The 12,414-nt window shown below is 44.8% G+C and overlaps 1 protein-coding gene across 3 annotated transcripts in view; it reads right to left on the reverse strand.

Annotated features, from left to right (window-relative positions):
- LOC146185778 (uncharacterized) overlaps nt 1–12,414 on the reverse strand; it is a 122,884-nt gene that overhangs the window by 19,677 nt on the left and 90,793 nt on the right. For all 3 annotated transcript variants that reach the window (XM_084606702.1, XM_084606701.1, XM_084606703.1), the window contains 3 exons: nt 9,137–9,226; nt 7,493–7,710; nt 3,751–3,933 (listed from right to left, as the gene is read on the reverse strand). In XM_084606702.1, coding sequence (XP_084462828.1) covers nt 3,751–3,933; nt 7,493–7,710; nt 9,137–9,226 — 491 coding nt within the window. The remainder of the gene's footprint in view (nt 1–3,750; nt 3,934–7,492; nt 7,711–9,136; nt 9,227–12,414) is intronic.

The following is a 12,414-nucleotide window of genomic DNA, read 5'->3' on the forward strand; positions in this document are numbered from 1 at the left end:
TTTTTACTTTCCAAGAATTCATCTTTAGCGACACCCTTGCTCCCTCACCCACAAGCAAAATCCGTGTCCCGTAGAGTAATGAGCGAAAACTCCATTGTGTCACGATTTATTTTTGCAACGCTTTTGCAGTTGCTGACTTCGCCTGCTTCAAAAACTTCTCTGTGTAGGCTTGCTCAAAGCAGGTGCCACTCTGGTGTCCTTTCACCATCAGCAGACTTTCTAGAGTTTTCTCGGAAACAGATGAGCGAAACTCCGTTCGAGTTTTGTTGACAGAGCTGAATATTCTCTCACATTCAGCGTTACTGTGGGGATGCCCAGCATAACCATTAAGATTCTGCGGAATCTGGGTGATCTGTCGACATCTCGAATGCTTCCCAATTGCGACCGCTGCATGTCGCAGCTTGGCTCATTCAGTATGTCTGCTGGAATCTGGCAAGCTTGTATGTTGGCAAACTCCACTTCGAGTGCATCAATTGTTTCTTCTCTTGTTTCCCCACTCTGCTGGGGCAGAATAGCAGGAAACGCCATAATGAGATGAAGTACACTGCTGAATGAAGCAGTTTCTAGAGCCTGCACTTGGGCAACTTCAGCCATCTTCAGGCTGACGTCTTCCAGCGGGAAGTTGTGGCAAATATAATGACATGCTGCAGTGAAGTAGAGACGTACAGCCGAGAAGAACTGCTCTTTCTCATTTGAGGTCAGCGTCTCAACTACAGAGGAGGCTGTCATGCCAATGACGATGTCTTTATCATATTTTTGATTCTCTACAGCTCCATAGGCAACTTCAGGCAATGAATGGCATCCCTTGAGAACACCTGGCCGCACAAATCGAGTCAAGAGATCCTCGAGAAGGCGGTACAAGAGGCCCCTGAGCACATGAATCTGAGGAGCCTGTGACTCAAGTAGGCAGTTTGTCTTCTCAAAAAGAGGTATAACATTTTGGAGAAAAAGACAGCATGCCCTGCGTAGCTCAGATGACAAAAAAAGAAGTAGGCGCTCTTCACGGGTCACGTGGCTAGCTTCTGCAGATGCCTCGCATTGAAGTTTCAGTTTCTTTGCTTGCAGTGCAGAATGAACTCCTTTTCTTTTTAGTGAAGTTCCATCACAGTCGGTGCTTTTTTTTCCAACACCTGCAGCAGCCTTGGGAAGGTGTACAGCAGTATTTGAGGCCGGCGCAGGATTCTTGGCGATTTGTAGAGAAGCCTTGGGAATGTGGTAAGATTCCAAAAACAAGCTCTGCTTATTGCACTGTTTTGTTTCATTCAAGAAAAAGCTAAGTAGTGGTTTCCACTGGTCCAGCAGCCTCTTCAAACACTTCCCCAAAGACAGCCAACGTGTCGGCGAATGCTTCAGCATCTTCCTGACGTCAACGTCGTGCAATCTTTGAAAGTCTTTCAGTCGATCTTTCCGCTTTGAGCTTTTAAGTAAAAAAAATGTCACCCAAGGCCTCATCAACCTTTACAGGAAGACATGCAGCTCCTTTTTGGGCAGCCAAGTTGATGAGGTGGCATGGGCAACCAACCCCGATCAAAGCTGGTTGAGCCTCCCTCAATACAGTCGAAACGCTGTTTTGTTTTTTTTTGCCAATCATGACATGGGCATTGTTCGAAGACAATGCCAACAGGTTTTCAAGAGGCAAACTTCGGGACTTCATTTCGTCCAGAATCAGATTTCCAATTTTCTGACCCGTCGCTTCCCCTTGAATTGTACCGAGGCAAAGGAGGCGGCTTTCAACTCTACTGGTCTCTTTAACAAAGTATGTCACAACAATAGGGTAAAGTTGCGTATCCCTATTGTTACTTCCATCCACAGCAATCGAAAATACCTGCTTTTTTTAGGGCATCCAGCAAAGGAGTCTCTGCGTTCGCGACCATTTCACGAACAATTGCCTTCGTCTTCGTTCGTCCACAGGCGTAGCGTTTGGCTTCCTCGCACTTGGGGAACATTTTCCGGAAAAGTGGTCCAGCGTGATCACTGACACTGAGTGGTATGTTGTGTTCAACTAAAAACGCCGTGAAATGGCATTCTGCACGAATCACACCGAGGTCGCTGTCACTGCGAACAAAACTTGTGAGGCTCGGCTGGCTGTCCGCGGCTCGCACATATCCTCGGTGCTTTTTCAAAGCGATGTGGATCTTTATGTCGGACTTGCCACCATGTGAAATGTTAATATCACAGGCACACGTGATGCAAAATCCGAACTTCTCTTCTTTCTTAGACGGCACGAAGCACGTAAATTCTGCCGCGTACGACTTCAAAAATACTTGGAAGTACTGTCGCGGCTTTGAGCCCACCATTGCACTGCAAAACTGCTACTACTAAAACTTCAGAGTCACACTGAGTCGGACGCGGCCGCAGATCATGCAAAAACAGAGGCCAACACCAAAGTTGTCCAAACACGTGAACAAAGGAACAGCCACTAGCCTGGCGGAGACAGTATCGAGTTTTGGATATGGATTCATGTTCCCCCGAGTAGACGATAGAAGAAACTACAACATTTGCAGCTGCTGATGATGATATCACAAATATGTGTTGCCCTCTCGTGGCCGCCAAAAGTACCATAATAGTGTTAACATGGCCTCCGAGATTACCCTTCCGCGCGTGTGGTGTTATCTTGGAGGCCATGATGTTAATAGATGTCCGCACTTTTTTTTTTTTTCCGGAAATAAAACATTTTCCGAAAATTTCCTGCAAGATTCGTAAAATCGTAAGACTGGTCAAAATTCTGACATTTTATGGAAAATTCGGAAGAGTTGGCAGGTATGCAACCATCGTAATCAACCGATCTTGCTTTTCCCTCTCCTTCCGTCCCCCTCAGAGGTTTTCTCACTCTCCTGCCTGGTCATCTAGCCTCCGCAAACCAAATTCCCCTTCCTCCTCCGCGTTTGGCGGGAGATGGGGCATCTCCAAAAGGGAGAGAAAACTAGGGGTCATGTTGGAGTGAAAGCGAGGAAACTAAACGGGCGAGGAAAAAGCGCGCGGTGAGCGGCGGAGACAAGTAGCGGTGTATGCCCATCCTTCACCCGTCAGTGAGACAGACTAATGGATGTCACTGCGATCCTGACGTCAGCCTCGTAGAGCTCGACGGGCCAGCGTAGAAAATGGGGAAGCTGGTTTCCGAGTACGAGAGAGCTTTGATTTGCATTTTTGCTGCTTTGCAGCGTGCATATCGCTGCAGCATTTTGCACAGAGTATCTCCGGTACCTGATCGAAGCATTGAGCTCCTTTGCTTTTAAAAGGTCGTACCCTGGAGAGTGGCCCTGCTTAATCAGCCTAATCGCTATACTGTCAACGTTATCGCTATCTCTACTATCATTACTATCAATTAAATGCACTGTCACTGTCATCACTAGTATACCATCATTATCACTAACTACAGCATCACTATCATCGTTGCTATCATCATTATCACTAACTGCATCGTCACTATCTTCGTTAATATGACCCTCACGCTAGACATGAAGCATTATGATTGGTTTCTCACGAGTCCAGTGTGGCATAGTGGTTTGAGCGCTCAGCTAAAGATCGGAGGGATAGTGGTTCAATTCCCGATAGAGAAATTTTTTTTTTTCTTGTCAGTTCGTGCAAACATTTCTTGCAAACATTTCCGCAGCCCAAGGGCCTTGAAAGGCTTTCGCCTTAAAAAGTAAAGTGAAGCTTTTCGTGCTTAATATCTAGTGTATTGGCAATATCCTCACAACGTACAAAGCGCACGCACAAGCATGCTGTTAGAGCTGACAATCCCCTGACCTTGTTGGCTGTGCAGTGGGCGGACAGGTTCCAGAGGGCCGAGAGGATGCTCTTGAGTGTGGCTTCCTTGCGGGCCTCCATTGAGGCCTCCATGAGCAGAGGGACTGCGCCCACCTCCCTGAGAGTCTCGCGGCTGGAGGAGTCCGCCCGCCACGACAGATTGCGCAGGACGCTGGCTGTCACCTGTGACACAGGCATTACAGAGAGGTCAAGACCCGAGCATCTGACTGCAGGGACCACGCATGTTGAAAGGTGTTGCAGTGACAACCAAAGAAATGAGTGCTCTGGAACATCAGGCATAATGCTGGGAAAAGAACACACTCTGACACACCACTCATTCAGGGAGCATGCATATTAGGTCGAGGCTAAGGGCAATAATAATTTTGCACTGAATTAGCCCCAATTAATAGTCTCCACATGTGCAGCATTTTTGGTTACACAATAAAAGCTTGTTAACTAAACCTAAATCAAATGAAAACAAGGGTCTAATTACCATAAGTTCAAATGATGGACCAACCCTGAAAAAAACTAACAAGAACGACTTTCATTATGGTATTGTTATGTCCAGAACTTCCTACGGAGACGTACTAGACGATTCAGCAGGCCAGGAGCACAGGGCCAATGGGTAGCAACGCAGGCACCACCAGACAAGACCAAGGTTGAGCAGCACGTGCAAACTTCGCCCTCCTCTTCATTCTTCTCAATCCCATTCACTGCTTGAAGCAGAGTCTGTAACACTTTTTCTGTCAGAGACGAAGCCATCCAGGTGAGTCAGTCGTCAGCAGAAGGGTGGCAGGGTGTCAATCGCACGACGTGAGTAAGCTCGGTGCGTGCATAAAATGTCCACTTTTGGCGAGGCGCACAACCCGATAGGTGAGGTCACTAATTTTCTCGGGAATAATATAGGGACCAATATAGTGCACCATCATTTTCTGACTTAAGCCCCGCTTTCGTACAGGACATCGAAGCCAGACCAACTCCCCAGGGCAGTAGATGACATGACGATGGCGGCCGTCATAGCAACATTTGGAGTGCGTTTATGAGGCAAGAGTTCTTAGGTTAACCGGCAGGCTTTTTTTTAGCCCAGCTAAGGATCTCAGCAATCCCAAGACTTATTTGGGAAGAATGGGAGGACGGTGTAGAGGGTGTGTCGAGGGGAGCGGCCTTATATGAGGAGGAATGAAGTGCAGTTTGTTTTCTGCAGAGCAGTACTGTATGCATACGTAATAAATAGTAGTAATGTGTCTCAGGTCTTATGGCTGGCAGCAACATACATTAAAAGAGTGCCTGGTTGGTTCGTTTGGTCAACCCGTTTGTTTGTGGATGGTCAGAGGTAGGATGTCGGAAATGCGTTTCGCACAAACTCGACAACATCAGCAGTGAACTGGCGACCTCAGTCGCTGATCAAGGCTCGTGGAGGCCCACAGCACAGTATAACGAAATGCAGCAGGAAGCGTGAGACCTGGTGTATAGCAGCCAATGGGAGAGCTGCCGTTTCATAGTAATGAGTATAGTAGTCGGTGCAGAGGACGATCCAGCGGTTGCAGGTATGAGACATGGGAAAGGGTCCCAGCAGGTCTACCAGACCTTCTCAAAAGGAGATTTTGAGGGCATCACAGGATGGAGAAGACCAGGAAGAGTATTGGTCAGGCATTTGACTCGCGCAATGGACATAGCTAGCCACATGCCCCTTAATGGTTTCGCTCATCCGCGGCCAGTAGAAACGTTCACGGGTACGATATAATGTCCGTGCTGATCCCAGATGTCCCGAAGTGGGGTCGGCATGCATGACGTGCAAAACCAAGGTGTGTAGGCTGTCGGACATCACCAGAAGGTAGCAGAGAATAGTGGCAGAATAGTCCTCCCTGTACTATAGGGCTACCCTGTACAATAGGACTGGAAGCTGTACAGTCCTCCACAGCAATAAAGAATGATTTGAGATTCTCGTCCCGCCTTTGTTCAGCACGGAACGTACGGTCATCAGGGAATAGAGACAGCAATGTAGTGATCAAAGTTGTCGAAGTCATGTCCCATCGTGGAAAGCGGCAAGCATAAGAGACAGTCTGCGTCAGCGTGCCAGCATCCACTCATGTGTGAAATTGTACAGCCGAAATCTTGCAAATGGATTACCTACCATGCAAGATGGCCAGATGGATCACGGAGGTTGGTCAGCCAACACAGGGAATCATGAACAGTAACCACTGTGAAGGGTCACCCATATAGATAGCAGCAAAATCGCTGAACAGCAAAAACTACTGCCAAGCACTCCTGCTCAGTAATTGTATAGTAGAATTCAGGTTTGCTTAAACAGAGACTGTGTAAGCAATGGCATGTTCCTTATTGCCATAAAGCTGCATCAGTACGGCCCCAATGCCAGTACCATTGGAGTCAGTGTGCCTTCCGTTGGAGCAGAGGGGTTGAAATGCCGCCGAATCAAATGAGGCATTAGCAGGAACTTGAGCCGGTGAAAAGAAGAGTCAGACACAGATGTCCACACATAGGGAGCGTCTTTGTGTAGAAGGCATGTAAGCAAGTGAGCGATGTCACCAAAATGAAGAAAGAAGTGCCGAAAATACAAACATAGTCCGAGGAAACTTCAAAGTTCTTTTACATTCTGCAGGAGTGGAAACAATGCAATGGCCTCAGTGTTTTGGGAGTCAGGTGTGACACCTTCTAGATTGATGAGATGCCCCGGCACTTCTTCGTACTCAGTATCAAATCAACGTGTTTCAGGCAATCCAGTATAAGAGTGAGGCGCTCATTGTGCCAATGAATGTTCTGCCAAAAATGGCCTCATCATCGAGGTAGCACATACATATATGCCATTTCAAGCCACGTAGAATCATGTCCATATATCTCTCTAAAGTTGCGGGAGCATTGCAGAGCCCGAAAGGTATTATACTAAATTCAAACAGACTGTTACATTCAAATATGTTAAATTAAGAAATAGACCGAAGCAGCGGCCTTGTGTTAGAGCATCTGCCTTGCATTAGGGAGGTACCAGGTTTGATCCCTGGTGCCGACGGGTACCCACCGGTTTTTCAATGGGTACAAGATTTCCCCTGGCCTGGTCTTCAGCTCTTCTGGGGTGAAATGTTTAGGAAAGGGGTCATGGACCAAAATGTTGCACTGATGAGCCAGTGATTCGTTCTGCCACCGAACAGCCATAGGTCTGCTCATGCAGTAGAAGTCCATCCTAGTAAGCTTAACAGTTAGAAAAAATGCTCTGGATAGGTAGTGTTGTGGGTCTGGTCCCCAGACATGGAGAAACTTTCCTCTGACTACAGTTTCTGTGAAAGCTGTACAGCATTCCTTGATACCTGCATAGCAACATTTCAGTGGATGCTAATGAATAATTACTCTCTTACAAAAACTTGCATCCATGGCAACATGAAAATGTTGTTCTTCATGCATCAACACCCCATTTGTACACACAGGTGCCTAGCAAGCCACTTTGTACAGTTGAAGTCAACATGCACGGAAACTCTGAAGCAGCACTCGGCAACCAGACTTAACTTCTCCTGGAAAAGTAAAACTACCATTTTTGACTGCAACTAAACTATCTGGCTAATGCCACTAAGTAGTAGTTCTTGCAATTGGACTAAGAGCATGATAGTTTTTCACAAGTTCACGATATGTAATGATCTCTTTCTTTTTATGCTGCATTAGACTGTGCAAGTACCAGCTCTGGTATACGTATATATAGCACTGCAGGGAAGCCAGCATCAAACCAGTCTCGCACCTGTCGTAGGTCTTCACTGGGAGAGTGCAGCTGTGAGACCAGAGCACGCATGAAACCCTTCATGGAGCAAAGCAGGGCCTTGTTTGTTCCATCGCCAAAGGTAAGGTTGGTGAGTGCCATGCCCGCATATCGCCTCAATGTCACACAGGTTGCTTCAGCTGTGTTCCCATGGCTTGTCTGATCCACCTGGATGAGTTCTGCTATCGCCTGCAGACCACCTGAAAACGGTCAATGTGACAGGATCCAGCTACGGTTGGATTCAGGTAATGCTAATCAAACAACAAAGTATATGCGACTATTAAGGCGAAAGCCTTTCTAAGCTCATAGAACGAAATCCCATGTGCGAGATTTGTGCGCAGGATCTGTGAATCGGATCTGCGCGCTGATGTGTCACTTGCTAATAACGAATGTATAAGGAGGGAAAATAGCTGTCAATCATCATGATGACATCATCAGAAAAATAAAAATCCTGTCTTAACCGGGAATCAAACCTCCGACTCTCAGATTCCCTGCAGAGTGCTTTAACCAAATGTGCCATGCCAGTGATTGTGAAATGCACATCGTAATTCTCCTTATCTATCGTGAGAATGATAGTAGCGAAGACAATGACATTGCAGTTAGTGATAATGGCAATGATGACTGTAACGATGATAATGATGGTGCATTTAGCTGATAATGATAATGAAAGCAAACGTGATGCACCGTGTGCAGCGGCAACGCTCTGGCTTTCACATTTCTGCAGTGTAGATTCCACAATGCTCTCGGAATTCTGTTCTTTAAACTGCGTCACATAGAAAATGCGAGTAGTGAATTTTTTGTGTAGTTAGCTGAGAATTCTACCTGCGTAGCTTGCAATAAAAACTGATCAGCAAATAAATGGTAGCTTCATTGGCTGCCCTTTGTGGTATAACAAGTAACATTATTCAAGCTTCACAAAACACAAACGCTATAGAACAGAGATTAGGCTAAAAAATAAGTCACATCGCCTGGCATCCATTGCATCTGAATAAATGTCTGTGTTATGAATGACCAAACATTGATAAAAGACTTATCACTATATTTATAAGCACAAAGCATTTATTAAATCTGGGTACTGAGACAACACACAAGCCCTGTACTGTCATGAAATTGAGCTGTAGAGGTTTTAAGAGGGAATAGCAGGGCAGCAAATTCTCTAGCTGTCAAGCTACTGTTTCGCATTCGAAAACCGGTAGCTAGCATAAGGATCAGGTATGCATCCTTGTGATTTCCTGTGATTTCCTGTCTTTTTTAAATGCTTACTAAAGTTTGTAAGGTGATACATTTTGGTAGTTTAATGTTTATTTTTATCATTTCTTTTTCAGCTCAAGTATTTGCATTTAGCCCATGCTGAGACAATTATATGCGTAATCCCCCGAACATTGAACAGAGAGCACAAGGCAAAGAAGCACCCCCTACAGGCCATCTTGCACACTCCGAGCAATAAAACCCATAGCACTTACAACTATCAGTAGTAACATGAACTATGCACATTAGAGCCATATGCAGCTGGTAAGTTATTATCAGTGTAACTGTATAAAGACAACCATTCTGTTTCCAGCCCTGAGTTTAGATGAACAGCCCAACATAGCGCAAAATGTACACTGCTTGCACCAAGGGGCTCACCGAGCTGACACATAGCGTGTCTGTGTTCTTCATCAAATGACAGCTTCATGAGTGCCGCAATAGCTGATCCTGGATGCTGATCACCGGCCTCTGAAATAGCAGAAAAGAAAAGCCCATCAACTATCCGCTTGTGGTCTACCCTAACTCCACGCTCCTTTACATGTACCATCCCTGTAATCTATACTCTGAGGTACGTAGTTCACCGGCATTCACTTTTACACTTGTATGTAAATTGCAAGGCAGCTCTCCACTTATTAACAGCTCAGTTACTGTTACTACTAGTACATGTCCCAGAAAGGCATCTAGAGCTTTAACTCAGTGCAAAACACACTCAGAATCCAATGAATGGTTATTGCACAAGTACTGCAAACATCATAATACAGAGCTGCATGTCTTACACATTTAGACGTTCAATATTTCAGCTCTGCAGGCTATTTAGAGGTGCAAACTATATAGCATGTCCTTTTCTAATATCGCTCATCCAGATAAAAAACCACTATGTTAAATGGGTATTCGAGTGGGACCCAATTAGAATCGAAAGGAAGGTTGACCAATTGGAGTCATGAATTCAACTGGCTAACCCAATCAGAGTTCTTACTTAGACACGGGCAGTCCAATTGGGTTACATTTCCAATTATCACCTCAATGGGAAATCAAATTGGAATATCCAGTCAGACATTAGCATGAAAGCAGTTCTAACTGGTTCTTTCATTCCAATTTGGAGGTTCAAGTAGACTTTCTAATTGGAATGTTCCAAATGTTGTGTCACCTCTTTAAACTTGGTGCCACTATGGTTTGTGTCATGCATGCTTGCCAGTAACACACTTGTACACATTTGTGCAGAGAGCAAACATTAATTTTTCTTTCAGGCTCCCATTGGGGCATTTGTTCCAGCGTGCAATCAGAACCAGTTGGAAATTTCTTATTGAGGGCCAGTCCAATTAGAACATTCAATTACAATACACCTGGCATTCTAATTGGTACCAACTGGAGCTTCCAATTGGTTCCAAGAACAAAATTATAAATGTACCACTTGGAATGCCCGATTGAAACCAGTGGCAGAGGAGAGGAGGTGACGCTTCGCGGATATAAGCGCGCTTCACCTCGGTGGAATCAGCCTGTCATTACATTTGAATTCATGTTACCTCTATGACCCGAGCAGGAGCTGCCAACTCGGGTCACTCCTTTCATATGGGATGGTGATATCAAAATCAGTCTGCCAGAACCGTTTGCATTCTCGTTACCCCTACGACACGCTGGCACGTCCATACAGCTTGGTCAAAGCGCGACTTTATATGTGGGCTGGTAGCTTACGCTCTCGCGTCACACCCTTAAAGGATGAACTTGTGTCCCCAATAATGCAGCACCTTACACTGATAGGGCGTGATAGGGGAACAATGTAGCAGGCAAAAGAAGCTTCCGTCGTTGCTTTCGCAATGCAACTAGGGTTAGCCAGAGCTATACCACAACTAATTTTTATCAAAACGTGTTAAATTTCGCATATAAGCACTATTTATATTATACACATACCTAAGTCTAGACTCTACACTATCAAACTTTCCTGCCAGCTGAAGGTATAAGGAAGAGTCATTGACCATACATTCATAGTCCTCATAGTTCTTGCTTAAAACTGCGGACTGGGCGACTCTGACCATAAACTATAAATGTTCCTCACTTTTGTAATGACTAAATTGTAGATTGTAGTATTTTTCATGGGAAAGTGAGTTAGCAATGTCATTCTCTTTCTTTGATGAAAACATGTTCGTGACATCAGTAGGATCTAATAGTAGACTAATAGAAATTTAGTTAATTGATTCACATATGTTCTCAGCAATAAAATTCTGCCAATCTCTTGAAATTCAGTTGCTAGCCTATCCATTCAAGAAGGGTAGTGTGTTTCCATCCAGGTTTCCATTACAATTGAAATAGTGTGATTCAACTTGATGCATCTAGTGCTCTATGATATGCTTGATGGCATCTCGCTGATAAATGACAACTTCTATTACAACTGTTCACTTCACCTCAGCTGTGGCTGCATGTGGACTCAGTCAACTGAAAGGTGCTGAATTAGGCTTTCTAAGTGGCGCAAGCTACCGAAAGAGTTTTCTTCGCAGCCATTCATACAGTGTGGATAATGGCAAGATGCATCAACTGGACGACTTCACACTGTAAAGCACAAAACCCCAAAAGGAAAAGGGCCATCACTCAGTAATTTGCGCTTTTTAACAGCATTCCTATGGTGTTCTACACTAGAAATTCAGCATATGAAACCGCTGGTTTTAGCAGTAACGAATTGATTTTCATCGCTCTTCATATGCAATTGTGACGAAGATACACAAGCCGCAATAGTCTCCATGCATTTTCCCTGTATCCATTGACCGAACATCGACTTTCCATCTTGACAAAGCACAAATACATTAAAAAGGTTCGGTCCCCTGAAGGGTACATAATTCAAGCCATCCATATTAATAAAGATCGTAAACAATGCAAGACTGTACCGCCACATCTGCATTACAATGACATTATTTTACATTAATGTGATACCTAAAGTAAGCTCACCCGTCAGGCTGGTAAGCTGCGAGAAAAGGCCTGATATTTTTCATTACTGAGGGTCCCTGAGGCAAAGTACCCAGCACATACCAACAGGATAGAGTATGTGAAAAGGTGGCGCAGGCCACTTGGAAAGAACAGAAGGTGACGAAAGAGCCACGAAGAGCAAGGACAAGGGAGAAAAAGGAACCAGCATGCACAAAACTGTGCAGCATGAATCATCAACACTGCAGTTGCTGCTACCTAGGATGCTTCCCAAGGAATACTGCAGATAATTTGTTCTTGCTTCACTAAGTCTAAAGCATTCCATCACCTAAAATTAGGGGCCTTAGTATTGAGTGTAACGAGATCAATGCCTTATAGTCTCGTATGCGTCCATTTTCAGTGCTCACTGTTCAAAAACAATTTGGTTTTAGTCTCCTAATACGAGTACTATGCAATCGGGGACCTTAGAGACATAAACGGGCTGTTTCGGAGTCTTTCCATTATAAGTATTGTCTTGCCGATTACATCGCCATTTATCACTTGTCTACTTATACTATAGCGTTTGACAATGTTTTCAACAATGCACCTCGACCACAGCTGCACATGTAATACAATTCGTTTTTTGGAATGTTTTGAAAGTTACTTCCAGGAGGCATTCGCAAGGACTCAATCTGATATTTGTTTCCACTTACATACAACAACTCCAGTTTTACTTTTTACCCCACGGTTGGCCTCTTAAGGGT

Source organism: Amblyomma maculatum, chromosome 6 (genome assembly GCF_055883805.1).
Source record: "Amblyomma maculatum isolate TAMU_Amacu chromosome 6, ASM5588380v1, whole genome shotgun sequence".
NCBI lineage: Eukaryota > Metazoa > Arthropoda > Arachnida > Ixodida > Ixodidae > Amblyomma > Amblyomma maculatum.